Genomic DNA, 16,632 nt, shown 5'->3' on the forward strand with positions numbered 1-16,632 from the left:
GAGCAGTTTGAAACAGCTCGATCGAGCAAAAATATTACTCGATCGAGTAACCTTGATTTCCAGCAATTCGATCGAGCACAGTAAAGTACTCGATCGACCTTCTCAGCACGTGAATTCACTCGATCGACTAAGAAAAGCCTTCGATCGAGTGTTCTTCCTCCAAAACAGCTCCAAACTCGTAGCCGACTGCTTCGTGGACCATTCCTTCTCGCATCCCAATGCAATATCTCGCTCTAAAAATCCCGTCTCCTCAAAATGCATGCAAAACAGGACGAAAATGGTACGATTCTACTACTTTCAGGTTCATTCCTACAAAATAGACAAAACGAGCCAAAGTAGCCATTTCGGGGCATAATGCAATATTAACAGTACAAAAGTACATGGAAATACGTGCAAAAATAGGCTAAAAAGACTATATAAAATGCACGTATCACTCCCAAACCGTCAAAACCCCTTCCCTTTCCAATTTTTCAAATGTCTTCAAAACAAAGATACTCTAAGGAAGTTCTTCAACTCAGAAATTCTTTTAACCCAAAATACATTGCCAAAAAGAAAATGCCTCCCAAATTCACTGCCAAAACTGATGAGGTCGTCTCTGCCACTGCCAAACCCACCGTTGCACGAAAGAAAACAACCGCCAAAAGAGGCGGTGGTCGGGGCAGAGGGGGACGTGGTAGGAACCCTCTTATCTCACTACAATTGGATACTGAAGTTGACATTGATACTGATGAGGAAGAGAGTGGTTCTAAAGGAACCGAGGAAGAAGAAGAAGAAGAAGAAGAAGAAGAAGAAGAAGAAGAAGAAGAAGAAGAAGAAGAAGAAGAAGAAGAAGAGTAATGTTGTGAAGTCGAGTGAGAAAAAAGGGGAACTTGAAGACGAAAAATCAAAAGAGAGTAAGGAAAAATCAGAGGGAGATGAAGAAAAATCAAAAGAAAGTGAAGAAAAATTAGAGGGAGATGAAGAAAAATCAAAAGAAAATGAGGGAGATTCAAAAGAAAGTCCGAGAAAATCAAAAGAAAGAAAGAAAGTTTCGAAAGAAAAGAGGGAGCAAAGTGGTAAAGCTAATGAGAGCGAGAAGGAGAAGAGTGTTGATGTTAATAAGGAAACGGATGATAATGATGGTGATGTGCTTTTGAAAGACTTGGTGAATGAAAGATTGGAAGAAGATGTGCCGGATGAAATGGGTACAACAAAGGCTTCCACTGTCGAAAAAGAAACCAATCTCAATACCGAGAAAATGAATGAAAACCCAAAAATTGATGTCACAAAGAAGGTGCATGTTGAAGAAACTGTTGATGTTGAGGATCTAGAGAATGCCGATCAAGGGTTTGATGATGGAATTGATCCATTATTCTCAAAACCGGCCTCTAGAACCCGGTCCAAGAGAAAAATGGTGGAAATATTTGGTGGTGATGATGATCTAACCCTAGAATCATCTCCTCCCAAACCCAAAACCGGCGGAAAAAAGAAGAAAGGATCCGGATCAAAACCTCGGGCTGCCAAGAAGTCTAGATATCCACGAACCATATCCGATCTTGAGCAAAATGTGGAAAATGAAGATGATCTTGTTGTTGCCCCCTTTGGAGAATCATTCAAGAATGACGTCCTCAACCATCGCAATTCACTCGATCTCCCGGAGGAGGTTCTTAAGCTATGCCACGGTATGTTGGTCTGTTGCTTTCACAGTGGAAGGAGATACAAAAAGTCTTGGTATGATACCTCTCTTGCCTTCAAATATTTCAAAGAAGTAATGTATGCACAGGGTTGGGTGAATCTGTTGGACAAGTATAGTCCCATGTACTTGTCCGAGGTTATTTAATTCTATGAAACAGTCAGAGTGGATGTTGCATCTGGAACTCTTTCCGCTTATATAAATCAGAAACCCTTTGTCCTTACAATTGACCAACTTGTTGCCCACCTTGATGTGTGTGATGTCGGGCTTACCTCCTTTCCCAAGCGTGATTGGGGAGAAATTGACGAGGTAACATCTAACCAAGTCATGAAGGTTCTTAGACTTCATGATGACAACGGCCCAACCAACATATATGCTCTCGAGTTATCCGCACCCATTAGGTTCATTTTCAATCTCGTTTTCCGCAACCTTGTTCCCAGCAACAATAGCCGAGGGAGATGCTCCCTCCTTGACATGCTCCTCATCCACCATATCGTCAAACACAAACCCATAAACCTTCCCCGTCTAATGTTTCATCGCATACATGAGATGTCCACTGAATTTCAAAACGACAACTTTGACAAAAATGTCGTGGTGCCTTATGGTATGTGGCTCTCCATTATCTTTATGAAAGAGGGGTTGGTGTTAAAGGGAAGTCCCGCAATTTAGAAGTTGAGTGATGAAATGACACCGGGTCTTCTATCTCGGATGAATATGGAAATTAAGGATGGGAAATTGGAGCGGAAAAATCAGACGGGAAGTGGTGCTACGATGGGGTCTACTGTTGAATTGGATGTGGTGCTTGCAAAGTTGGATGAACTTCTTGGGATTGTTAATCGATTGGTCAAGGAACATGGCAAGTTACGGGATGAGGTGGGTGATCTTCGTACCATGAATGGGGATTTATTTGAACGTCTTGATGCTAAGAAGCCGAAATCCTCAACTTAAGCTCATGCCTTCCTAACCCGTTTCTCTCTTATTGCACTTTGGCTCTTTGTTGTTTTTAAGACTCTCATGCACTTTTGAATGCTTGTTTGTTTCTCTTGCTTGAGCATTTTGTGTGTGTGTTTTAAATCGTGTTGCTAAACCCGTGAACATGTTTTATCCTCCCTTGATGATGTCAAGAGGGGGAAGTAGTTCAAACTATGCTTATGTGTGATCTTTTAACTCTTAGGCTAACGTTCACCGTAATTATGTCTTAGCTACCATGATTAAATGTTTTACTTTAGCCAAGTATGTTGCACCCTTCGATTACCTTGATCATGCTTATGAATTATGCATATGTTGAAATGACCAAAGACCGACTAACCATGGGCTAAGGGGGAATATCACACATGTTTGGACTTGTCATCATCAAAGGCGAAATTTGTTAGAACACATTGAGTTGATGATGCCAAGTCCCTTTGTTATTTGATTGTTTGTTCTTAGTTGAAAATGATTAGTGATTGAAGCAATCAAATGGACTTTCAACAATCATTCAAGATGATCAAGACAATCAAGAAAGTCAAGACAATGATATTATCCTAGCCTTAATCGAAAAATGTAAGAGTAAGTGTAATATTCTCATTCAAGTCAAGTTATGGCAAAACCATGCAACAGTACGTTGTACTGTGGTTTCTGGTACTACCATATGAAGGACGTTTTTCAACAAAATGTTTTAAGTGTGAAAACTTTGCAAATTTCAAACCTTAAACATTTAAATCTTCAAAAGCTTGAAAACAATCTGAAATTTTTGAGTCACAAATCCACTTGAATAAACCTCTAGATTTGTGCAAACACCTTTTACATAAATGGTAAGTTAGACTTGTCAAACTTTTAAAGTTAGAAAAGTTTTTTGCCATTTTGGTAAAAGGTCGCATGTTTTTCTGATTTCTTAAGCTCCAAGCCTATAGTCTAACACTTACCATCACTCAAAGCTACTATTTTTATATTGGATTTAATTTCCCTAAGTTGTACTTACTTGAGCTCAAATCCACTATAAATAGAGTGTCTTAGTCTCATTTATTTCTTAAGACTTTCGAAAGCATTTATTGTAAAACATTGCAAATCATTTGTGCATTTAAAGCTTTGTTCTTCAAGTGTTTGCAAAACGTTTTTCAGATTTTAAAGTCTTCATTTGTTTTCGAAAAAGCTGTAAAACCTCCAAGTATCAGTTCGATGTATTGTGACATAATGAGTTTGTTCCCTGATTCTCGTGTTAGATCTTAATTGTGATTTCCATGTTCATTTAGTGAACTCTTGAGATTCAAGATTCTGTAACACCTGGAGATAGAACCCATAAACTCTTGAAGCGGAGTAGCTTTAAGTTTGAGTGCAACCGGAGTAGGTTAGCGAGTTATTTTCATTGTAAGGGGTTTAGTAAGTTTGAGTAAATTTCTAAACAAGAAATAAAATAACGGTTGGACGTAGGCCTCGGAGTAGAGGCTGAACCAATTTTTAAAATGTCGTTTGTTTGTTCATTTACTTTTACGTTCTTTCACTTTGCTTTTCTCCCTTATACCTAGTCAAGTTCTGTGTCACAGTCACTTATACTGTGACATAGAACTGCTGTACCTTCTTGTGAACTTACATTCAATTAAGTCTCTCAAGTCTTGTACTTCAATATTCTTTACTTAAGTTAATCAATTAACCAAGTTAAGGATAAAATTTTTAAAAGGTACACTTAATTCACCCCTTCCCCCTCTTAGCCTCTTAGGTGTTTATCGTTCTTAACTCTTCAATAAAAACTACACAAACAACAACCACAACCGATCCCACCACTGGCCACGGTCGGCCGACGCCGACCACCCACGACGTCCCCCGACCCTAGTCGACAGCAGCCACCACCACTAGCCACAACAACCGCAGCAACCCACAACAACAACCACTCGACACTACACAATAACAAACCCGACACCCTCCCTTTGCCCTCGTTTTCCGACCACCACAACCACCCACTCCACTACCTACGACCACCACTAGCCACGACAACCGCAGCAACCCACAACAACCACTCGACACTACACAATAACAAACCTGACACCCTCCCTTTGCCCTCGTTTTCCGACCACCACAACCACCCACTCCACCACCTACGACCACCATTGAGATCCCTTCACTACCCGCAATAACCTCCACCCAATACCATCCCAAGTCATTCACGAAAGGAGGGTTAAAAACTCGTCTTAAGACGGTCGCATATCAATAACAAAACCGTGTAGATCTACTCGGTCAAACCCATTTTTGGGAGGTCAACGGTCCAAGGGTGGTCAACGGCAGGTCTAGGGTGAGTCAAGGTCGAGGCGGTCAATTAAAATAATATATAACTAGCGTGAGACGGTCTTACCTTACGATCGTGAGGCGAGGTGACGGAATCTCATTTTCCTCTCTTTCTCTCCTCTCTTCTCTCTTCTCTCTTTTGTGTGGTGGATTTTGTGAGATAACAAATGGATAAAGGCGGGTGGATAAGGTAGGGTGGAGGGTATATAAGGTGGGTGGAAGATTCTAGCAACCGTCACAATTACTACTGTCTCGAGTTACTTCTTATCGTATATTATTATTACTATTATTATTATTATTATTATCATTATTATTATATTATTCCGTCTCATATATAATTCGTACAAAATACAACACAATATTATTTATATAATTATAAAATACGGAGTATTACAGTATTGTTCATCTAATGCAAGATTGTTCGTTTTGAAACGTCATTCCTATTTCCTAATGTAACACTATTTTTATTCCCAATCAAATTTACCAAATAAATGTTCTTTTAACACCATTATTTATTTATGTTCTATTTACTCTCCTAATAATTTCTCCTCCACTTGGCATGATTATCTCTCTTTATATGCAAATACAGGTCGAAACACCCACCAATGGAATAGGCCCCACCTTATATATTCTTAAGACTTAACACAACAAGCTAGTGGAGACTTTGACCGAAAATTCAAAAATTAAAACAATGGAGAAATTTCAGCTGCATGCAACAATGGAGAAGTTTCTGACTCACATTGGAGTCAGAAATACCGTCATGTTTTCCTTCCTACATTTAATCATTGGAGAAGCATTGGAGCTCTTGATAGGCTTAAGACATTTATTTGTTTCCCTTGTTTAAAAAAAAAAAAAAAACAGCATTCATGAATTCAAGCTTACAACCAAAAAATGAGTCATGCACAGAGCTTCATTGAACTCTTGTAAAGAACATTGATTTAGCCAAGATTGTGATAGGGAAAGGCACTATCGCCATGATAAGCATATCATTCAAGAGGGCAGGCTTTCTCAAAGGCTTCTTGCTCCTTGCGACATAGCTCGAACTCATTTGTATGGTAGTACATACACCGGGAATATTCATCCATCTCTTTATTACACTTCTGATGGAGGTCTTTCAGCCTGCAGTCATTAACAAAGGGTCAGGTAACACCGTCAGTATTGGTTACGAAATTATCACTTCCAGCCAAAGAAATAACAAGGATTAACAGAAGCGAAAATTATCATTACGCTTGTGTGTCTAACACCCGGGATGAGAGCATAGTATTAGATCTTGGTTGGCAACGGCACGGTTGTGGTGCCAGCTGTTGCACCGTAATCTCGCTTAACAAGGGCAATACCATCTCAAAATACAGTAAAATACAATCGCAATGATCTTCATAACCTTTACAAGACAGTCGCATTTTGGTCCATGGTAAGAGGGTTGGGAGTATACACCTATGTTGAAAACATTAATGGTATGAAAATTGCACTGGCATAGACAGACTGCTACTCACAATTATATGAAGCACCGGTAATTTCTCTCAAATATATTTGCAGATACAATCGCATAAGCCATTGCCACTTTTGTGGGAACATCATCTTACACTGCAATAGTGTTTACTGCACTAACAGCAACCCTGGTTGCTTCCCTTCATCCTCGCTCAAAGTATAGTGCTTAGCATACATGTAGCAAATGCAACTAAGTTCTTACTTAGTGGCTAATAGTCTTTTCATATATCCCGACCTTGTACTGATGAGCAAAATAAGCAGTAATCTGCTTATAAACGAATAATAACAGAAACAGTGTACTGGAGTGCTTCAGTCGCTGCAATGTACGGAGTACCGATTTTTCACACTAATCTGAGATGGAAGTGGTCTACCATGAAACCAATCAGGGCTTCTTTTTATTTTAGCAGCACAAAGTTTCAGCTATCAGAAGATGAATTGTGCCGTAGTTATTAGAATGCTAATTGTACTAGACACTTGTACACCACCAGCATAACAACAAACTTTACTCCAGTGTCTCACGGGTTACTATCAATGGCAGGGAAGGAGGGCCAAATGTACACACTCTTACCCCATGATAAGCTATTTCTGGATGACCGACAATAAAGAGTGCATTTAATAAGTGTTAATTCACAATAAAGAAGGCACAGTCAATTTAGAAAGCAATTTTAGTTTAAATCATCATAATCCAAAGTCCAAACCAAAGAATAATGACATTTTGGCTCCATAGAAATAGAAATGTATTTTCATTAGCTCTAAGCAAGACGTTTGAGCCCTTACATACCTTACAATATTCTTTAGGTCAGAAAACAGTTGTGCCCATGTTTCATGCTATGTGGTTCACTATCCAAAGATGGTTTATAAGTAACTTGCGGTGCTTTCGTAATTAGCTTCAGTTCACAATATCTTCAACATTCGTAATTATACAAGAATTACGAAGTATGCCCTCCTATTCTTTGGAATTGTCCCATTATTCAAAATTCTCATCACTCGGCTTGAAAAATGAGGCAAATATATAAAATTACTTCTTGAGGTGCAAAACGAAAAATATACGTATTGGTATTTCAATTCCTACTTCTTAATTCTCATGTGATGAATATATAAGGTAATTCTCACATGACGAATATATAAGGTATCTGTGAATCAGAGGAAATATATAACTCATGAGTGGCTAGAGGACATTCTACATCAGTACATCCTTAATAAAACTGTGGAATATACCAAGACAATGGTTGTCAGTAATCTCAGAAGGCTTCACTTTTTCGGGTCATATTCGTAATATCCTATATCAAAGGGAAACCTATTCACCCCTTGTTAACCCACTTCTTTTATGAAGAGACCAAGCATTGAGCTCAGGCCTAAACCCTAAATGAGGAATGAGCTCAAGTCAAGGCTACCAAGGAAAAGACTGAGAATAGAAACGAAGAAAGAGAAACGCCTCAGGAACTTAAGCAGCTGCCTACAGGGACACAGAAAGCGCAGCTATTGGAACTTTATGCTTCTGAACACAGACCAGAGTACACTAAAATGGCATAATCCCACATGACAATTAAATAATTCAAGAAAAAAGGTACTATGGCTGTAATCAAGCTGCGCCTAAGATGTAATCAAGCTAAGCCTAGAAAAATGTAATGAAGTTGAGCCTAGTTTAACGTACTGTTCAAGCTCTTGTAATTATAATATATGTTCAACATCGGCTCATACAGGAATTAGTATATTCGTGTTCGCGTAGCTTTTATATACTGCTCATTTACAAAATATTTGATCTTACCGAAAACTTCTACTAGTTAAAAAGATATACTCATTTAGCTATGCTGTATATGAGCCTACACGTGATAAATAATAAATGGCTAGGAAAGGGAGGCATATAACACAAAGTTAATAAATGGCTAGGAAAGCGCTAGAATCTGTAATCCTTCCCTAAGGCAACAAAGTAAATCGCTCAAAACCATCAACATAAATACCTAAATTCAGGAAACTAGAGTCCAATTTACTGATTTGGACCACGATAGTTGGCTCAAATTCCCTTCATCCAATCATAAGTAAACTCCACGTGACCACGTCTCAATTGCGTGTAGAAACTACAACTCACTACTACAAACTTGAGCTCTTGAGAGGCTCATTGGTATGCAGTCTCATATTCTAACCGGACATACACAGCTAATGATGGAAAGAAAACCTGCTTGTGGTTGATAATATATTCATGTTTAAAGTCCCGCCATATTAGTCAGTAACCTTTTAGTATAGTGATGTTTTTGTGCTAAGTGTCGGATAGTTTATTTTAGGATGATCAAGAAATAGTGATAGAGAAGAGGATAATATTGAAAATCCACTTTTTTCCTTACTAAAATACAGAAGAGAGAATCAATTTTGGAAAAAATAAGAAAGAGAGGGGGACAATAAAATTAGAGAGTGCATTTTGCAATTTGTTATCCAGCTTTGTTACCACGTATTGCAAACAGTCAAACACCAAAAGGATAACGTTTTACTATCTTAGACTTATGTAAGTTATCACATGGAGTTCACCATATTATGCGTATAACTGGAGTTTGCAAGCGGTCAGATGAAGTTTCAGAATATATAAAAAACAGTACACATTTTAAGGAAATGATGTCTTTTTGTGTAAGATACAACTCTCTAATGTCATGTCATTCTAATAAGTGAATCATTCCCTCTACATTAAAACAAAAAGAAAATCACAGGATGATTGATGAACCTCAAAGAAGAACTTCTCTTACGGTCACATTTTGTCCCACACCCTACTCTCCAGTCTCCACTCTCTCCAGCAATCACTGTCATCACAAACGTCATCATCCCCACAGTCGAGTGTCGTCATCTGATCGTCGTCATCCTTCCCTCAACTCAGACCAAACGGAACATAGTTAGTTAACTTTGATAGGTAACGAATTTTAGTTCTAAAAGAAACCAAAAGACTCATTATCCTTTGGCTGTCCCCACCGCCAACCATCATCATATGTATGTAACTTTGATAGTAACGAATTTTAGTTGTTGTCATATTTATGTATTTTTATTGCAAACACAAGGGTACGGCCGCGTACATTCGACACTCATTTACCCTAGTCAGCCTAGTGTTGTTGCTGTATACTTTTTCCCCTATCTAGCTTCATTTTTATCCTACATTACCTTTTCTATATGACGAGCCACCATTGCTCTGCAAATGACTACTCAACAAGAATCCAAAGCTTTGTAGATGATTTATTGACAGCCGCTAAAGGCTCCTGGGTATTACACCAAGGCAGAAAAATAAGCCCTTTAAACATGCTCAACAAAGCGAATTCGTGTTAAAACATATTCGTGAATTCCTTTCAGTAGATGCACCAATCAACAACGATGCACATTCCTCAAGCAACTTCTCTTTATTAGTACCCTAGTCCCTAACCCACAAAATTCCTTTGGAGAAGTTCATCCGAAGGCAAGAGAAAAGTAGAAAACCATTGCTTCTTTTGGATCCGATCAACCAGATGCCAATTGTCAAGGATAAAAAGTACACACACAATGAAAATAAAAAAAGAAATGAAACAAAGACTCAGCCATAATGTAATGGGGTATGCACCTATGCAAAAACGTCACTAGTATTTATCCTCCCAAAACCATATAAGAGCAAAAGGCTCACATCTTGAAAGGTATTTTAGACTTTCATATACCATTCAACATTCTCAAGTAGAGAGATATATAATAGGAACAAACTACAACAAAAACATCCATGTGGAGCCTCCCTTCAAAATTTGTACGTCCTCATTGGCAAACAAATTTGTTGCTTAAAAATAGAGATCAAGCATGTGGCCTCATTTAGCTAAACTAGCTCCCACTTAAAAGAAGCCTTTCTCAAATGAAATCCTGAATTTGGAAGGAAAATATCATTGCTCTAGTCTGCCTTGCCTTCCCTCCTACTCTTGCGTCCCAACAGGCCCTAAATGTAAGAAAAATTACTTTCGAATTTACCGAAACCTAATAGTTGACTCAAAAATCCAAGATCCAAGCATAGGGAAACTTCAAACTCCACACCTCAATTGAGTCTAGAAACAGCAACACATTACTACAGCTTAAGCTTTTGAACGGCTCTGTGGTATGCAGTCTCACATTCTAACCAACATATACATAGCTAGATTCTGTCGTAATTCCATAAAGCAACAAAGTAAATCTCTCAATACCAATAAACATAAACCTAAATGTAGGAAAAATAGCTTCCAATTTACGGATTTGATTCCCGACAGTTGACTCAAATATCCATCAACGAATCATAAGTAAAGTCCACGTCTCAATTGAGTGTAGAAACTACAACTCACTCCTACAACTTAAGCTTTAGTGAAGCTCATTGATACGTAGTCTAGTCTCACATTCTAACTAGCACATACACAGCCAGAATCTGTCATCCTTCTCTAAAAGCAACAAAGTAAATCGCCCAATACCAACAACACAACCCTAAATTCAGGAATATAGCTTCTGATTTACTGAATTTGAACCACGATAGTTGCCTCACATTTCCATCATCCAATCATTAGTAAACTCCACACCTCATTCGGGTCTAAAAACTACAATTCACTACTACAAACTTAAGCTTTTGCCAGGCTTATTGGTCAACAGTCTCACATTCTAACCAGCAAATACAAAGCTAGAATCTTCACTACTTTATAAATCCCTAAAGCAACAAAATACGATCACTCGAAACCTGGAACATAAACCTAAAATCCAAATCAACAAAACCAAAACCTTCTGTTCTAATCAAAATCAACAAACCAACAAAATGTACCAATCAACAAAGCTAAAACCCGAAACCAATCAACCTAAAACAACATCCCACATTGATAAAAACCAAAACTTGTTATCAAAGAGGGATTTTAAAAAAGGAATAAAATCTTACAAGGAGAAAACACAACGAGTAACATCACGGCCTTTATCAAGGCATTTCTCAGGGTCAGCATCCTTCTTTTTGCACTTTAAGAACGCAACGTTCTCGTTACGGCATCGTATTCCAATCTGCTTAGATGCAGCCATTAACACTGAGGATGTGGGAACTGGATCCTCTGCTGATACATTTGCTGCCATCTGAAATTCCAGATAACCCACAAAATAAAAAAAAATATTAGTGTCAGATTTGAAGAAAACCCAGTTTAATAATCAATCAAAATAAATGAAGATGAAGATGAAATGATCCTAATTATTGTGGGTTTTTGGGAGATTAATAAGGTTATTTTTACCCTTTTGTTTTCTGGGTTTTCTTCAGGTTGGTGAGGTTACTTTCACTTGGAATAGAGAGTAGTGGCGATAGATGTCAGATAATCAGGTAAAAAAATAACATGCTCGAACGAATTTTGGAAAAAAAAAAAAAAAAAAAAAAAAAAGATTCCGTTGCCGGGAATCGAACCCGGGTCTCCTGGGTGAAAGCCAGATATCCTAACCGCTGGACGACAACGGATTGATGTCAGTTATCCTATTCTTGTCTTTATTAATCGTATGGTATATTTTTGCCTATCAATCAAGATATGCTGGACATTATTATTATTATTTTTTTTTTTGTGATATGTTGGGCAGTAATCGGGAATATGTACATGTAAGATTTGATACACAGTCTCAAGTTTGTTACCTTGTATTGCAAGTTTGCAACACCAAAAGGGTAACTTCCTCTAGTATATCATAGACTCTGAAATTTCGGATATTATTGGCAGACCGAAGAGGATAAAATTTCGGATATTATTGGATCATATTTCAATAATCTTTTCAGGTCGGATAACCCTACTGGTTTTGACGATACTCTATCGTGTGTCCATAGTATTGTTACTCCCGAGATGAATGACATTCTGGATGGTCTTCTAGGCGATGAAGAAATTAGGTGCGCGCTCTTTAATATGCATCCGAATAAAGCCCCGGGGCCGGATGGTTTACACGCTACATTGAAAAGATTAGTTGACAACAGTAAAAAGATGAGCGCCTAATTCCAATACAATAAAGGTCTATCAGTTCATGTCAGCTGAACGCCGTGATTGATGAGTAGGTAGGTAAGTTAGGTGTACCTCTCGCCCAGTGGAAAGCTAGTTTCCTTCCCCCCCTTTTTTATTATGAAATCAGAAGGTGGCTTTTACCCCGAAAAAGGCCGGTTTTCTTAAAAAACCTTTCAGCTCGTCGAGGCGTTTCCGGAGGCCGCACAAAAGGTCCAGAGAATCACTGGCGTCAGTACACACACGCAACAGGTATAGCAAGAAGAATTTCAATGGAAAGGGGCGTCTTGGGAGTTGGCGCCTGGTTGCTTGCTTACCAAGCCATCCCGACAACCTTCTCTCAGGCCAGCAGTCGACTAGAAGTAGCGCACGCTCTTTCTTGTGTTTTTTCCCAACCCAAAAAGGGGATGCCTTAAAACACCTCAACTCAAATAAATGAGGTTTATGCCTTCCCCTCTAAACCTTGGAAACAAGCCCAACATGTCGTCGTCAACAAGCTCTAATCTCGCTCCAAAACAAAACCTTAGAACCCGATTTATTTATATAAAAATGAACCCTCTTTTAGGGCGGCAAAGTCTGCATCTGAAGTTGAATCCGCAGTTGACAACTCTCACCACCATGCTGCATTCGTTCGAGTATTTCACATTCCTGCTGCTGACAAGGAGTCTGCTGCTGCCACCTATTAAATTCCTATACTATAGTGAGATCTTATTTCAAGTGTTTCCGGAGACTCATATAGGGCAGGGACAGTCGGTAAACTTCCTCTCCTTCCTTGTCAAATTAAAATGCGACCTTCTCCGGACCCTCTCCTTACTACTTTTCTACCAAAAGTACTGGAATGTTGTGGGTCCGGACGTCTGCCATTTTGTACGTGACTGGTGGGAGGGGGGAGGCGATATGGGAGCTCTTAATAAGACCTTGGTCGTGCTAATTCCGAAATGCAATAGCCCGAAGAAAATGACGGAGTTTAGACCTATTAGTTTATGTAATGTGATTTATAAAATTATCTCGAAGACGCTTGCTAATAGGCTTAAACGGTTTTTAAATGAGATTATTTCGGAAAATCAAAGTGCCTTTATTCCCGGGAGGTTTATCACGGATAATGCTCTTATTGCATTTGAAATTTTCCATGCTATGAAGAGAGGAGGGGAAGGAAGACATGGGAACATTGCATTGAAATTAGACTTGAGCAAGGCCTACGACCGTGTTGAGTGGTGTTTCTTAGGAGAGGTGATGGGCCGAATGGGGTTCTCGGAGGGATGGAGGACGCGAGTTATGAGGTGTGTGTCCACAGTGACGCAATCTTTTATAATTAATGGTCAGCCAACAGGTTGCGTTCGACCGAGCAGAGGCGCTTGCGGCAGGGCGACCCCATTTCACCATACCTTTTTCTTCTCTGTGCGGATGTCTTCTCTTGTTTGCTACGGAAGGCTTCGGAGACGGGTCAGATACATGGAATGAGCATTTGTCGAGGTGCGCCTAGAATTTCACATCTTTTCTCTGCTGACGATAGTATTCTTTTTGCTCGAGCCAATAGAGAGGAATGCTCGGTTATTGCTAACATTATTAGCACGTATGAGAGAGCATCAGGGCAGAAAATTAATTATGATAAATCGGAAATTGTCTTTAGCAAAAGGGTCGGAAGTCAGCTGAGGAACGATATTAAGAGTAGGCTGGGAATGCGCGAGGTCGATAGGCATGAGAAGTATCTGGGATTGCCCACTATTATTGGGAAATCGAAGAAGATGGTTTTCGCGAACCTGAAGGAGAGAATATGGAAGAAAGTAAGAGGATGGAAGGAACGTTTGCTTTCCAAACCCGGGAAGGAGGTTCTTATTAAAGCTGTAGCGCAGGCGATCCCAACGTATATGATGAGCTTGTTTGCGATTCCTGATGGTATTATTGATGAGTTGCATATGATTATGGCTCGATTTTGGTGGGGGTCGACGGATACTCAACGGAGAATGCACTGGATGAGATGGGATCGGTTATGTCAGCCGAAGGCGTTAGGGGGTATGGGTTTCCGAGATTTACGGGTTTTTAATCAAGCACTCTTGGCCAAGCAAGTATGGAGGTTAATGATGGCTCCCCAGTCTTTAGCTAGTCGGGTTCTCAAAGCTCGTTATTTCAAAAATGACTCGATTCTTGAGGCACGAAGGGGATATGATCCGAGCTTTACATGGCGGAGTTTATGGGGGGCTAAGTCTCTGTTGATGGAGGGTTTGAGGTGGCTGGTGGGGAACGGGTATAATGTTAGTTTGTGGGATGATGCGTGGCTGCAAGGGGAGGGCGCAGGGAGGATTCCTACCTTTAATCTTGAAGCCGACCCATCCTTGAAGGTGGCGAGTATTATCGATCAGACACAGGGGTGCTGGGATATTGAGGCAGCAAGGGTGGTACTGGTTGAGGCCGATGTAGAGAGGTTGTTGGAAATTCCCATAAGCAAAAGACTTCCCCCGGACGAGCTCTATTGGTGGTCAACAAAAGATGGATGTTACACTGTCAAGTCGGGCTATTGGCTTGGACGACGGGGTAGTGTCATGGCTGCTTGCTATGGAGATGATGAGGATAGCCGTGCTCTTTGGCGTCTTATTTGGACCATGAATGTCCCTCCAAAATTGGCTCACTTTATTTGGCGTGCTTGTGCAGACACACTTGCAGTGCGTAAGAATCTCTTTGATCGACATTGTAGGCCGACACCGACATGTAATTTCTGTGAGGGTGAGGAAAACATTAACCATGCTATCTTCATGTGTGATTGGGCGAAGTGTATATGGGAGGATAGTGGATGTTGGAGTGTTGTCGAAGCCACAATGGGTATGTCGGGTAGGGATCGCTTTGGGTGGGTGTTAAAGAATCTTCAGGAGAATGATCGGGTAAGATTCCTTGCAATTGCGTGGGCAATTTGGACTATTCGTAATCAACGAATATTTGTTGAGTCTCCTCCGTCACCTGAGCTTATTATCACGGGAATGATTAAAATGGTGGCTGAGTATCGCACCTACGCCAAGCGGGTTCTTGACGTTCCAGTGAGGGGTGTGGGTAGTCACGAAAGCCATTGGTCTCCACCTTTGGCTGGGTTTATCAAAGTAAATACCGATGCCTACGTACCAGGGGATGGGGTGATTGGTTTAGGGGCGGTGGCGCGCGATGAAGCTGGGAACATTATATGGATTGGAGTAGAAGGGTAAGGGCGAGGTGGGATGTGGGTGTGGCGGAAGCTCAAGCTGCCATTTTCGGATTGGAAATGGCCCAAGAAAGGGGGGGGGTGGCTGTGATAATGCTCGACAGTGATGCTCTGTCTTTGATCAATGCTGTGAGGAGTGGTGTGTCTACCCGAACTATGGTGGGTCTTTGTGTCGATGATATTAACTCTCTCCGTCATCTTTTTCCTAGTAATTGTGTGTCTCATGTCAAAAGGGGTGGGAATGCTGTAGCTCATTTAGTTGCGAGATTGTGTGAGACGGTGGGTGATACTATTGTAATGAACTCGGATTTTTCGCTTGCGATTTCTGCTATTGCAGAAATTGATCTAATATAAAACCCGTTTTCTCTTCAAAAAAAAAAAATCTTAGACTCTGAAAAAATTCGTATGGAATGAGCCACATATATACTGCCTATAGTTGGAGTTTGCGGGTTATCATGTAGTTCCATCCTGATCTATAAAAACAACACATTTTAATACTTGTATATAATTATTATTATCATATAAATAAGAAAACGTCTTATGAGATTTTATGATCATATATGTAATGTCTTCGATTCATATTAAGTCTCACGAGGTTATGTTAAAACATACGGAGCACTACTTGATTATTGAAAACTTCACAGAAATTGATAGTATTATTGGATTCTCATAAATACCACACTGATACCCAAACAATGTACCAAGTAATTAATTGAATGACATGCAGCATTTTAACTGCCACCTTTTAAGATTTATTAATATGATTTCTAAAGTTGTATGCTGGCCTTGCATGAAGAACAGATACTCCAACTTTTTGGTGTTATATATATCACAAGTTCACAACTACATTCTTCAAATTAGTTTATAATAATATCATGAATACTAGACCAGCAATAATAAGGAGATAATAATTGACTTATTTAATGTTGTACCACAAAATTAGCTGAGTTTAAATTTTGTCAAACTTAAACATTGAAGTCGGATCTTGAGATCAAAATTAATCCAACTGCTGCTAGCTAGCAACTAAGCCACTATCAAACAACTGAAATCTGTCTCAAATAAAATATTAAATG

General features: G+C 39.6%; 1 protein-coding gene and 1 non-coding gene across 2 annotated transcripts; both read right to left on the bottom strand.

Annotated features, from left to right (window-relative positions):
• Nucleotides 1-5,613: 5,613 nt before the first annotated feature.
• On the bottom strand, nucleotides 5,614-11,730 carry LOC141647980 (NADH dehydrogenase [ubiquinone] 1 alpha subcomplex subunit 8-B-like). Its single transcript, XM_074456387.1, has 3 exons — nucleotides 11,635-11,730; nucleotides 11,298-11,482; nucleotides 5,614-6,049 (listed from the first exon to the last, which is right to left on the bottom strand). The coding sequence occupies exons 2-3, from the start codon at nucleotides 11,480-11,482 to the stop codon at nucleotides 5,917-5,919; spliced, it is 318 nt and encodes a 105-aa protein (XP_074312488.1). The 5' UTR covers nucleotides 11,635-11,730; the 3' UTR covers nucleotides 5,614-5,916.
• A 50-nt stretch (nucleotides 11,731-11,780) lies between these two features.
• Nucleotides 11,781-11,852, bottom strand: TRNAE-UUC (transfer RNA glutamic acid (anticodon UUC)). Its single transcript has one exon. It is a non-coding gene; the product is annotated as a tRNA-Glu (tRNA).
• Between the last annotated feature and the right edge of the window lie 4,780 nt (nucleotides 11,853-16,632).

The sequence above is a fragment of the Silene latifolia genome, chromosome 3, assembly GCF_048544455.1.
Source record: "Silene latifolia isolate original U9 population chromosome 3, ASM4854445v1, whole genome shotgun sequence".
Taxonomy (NCBI): domain Eukaryota; kingdom Viridiplantae; phylum Streptophyta; class Magnoliopsida; order Caryophyllales; family Caryophyllaceae; genus Silene; species Silene latifolia.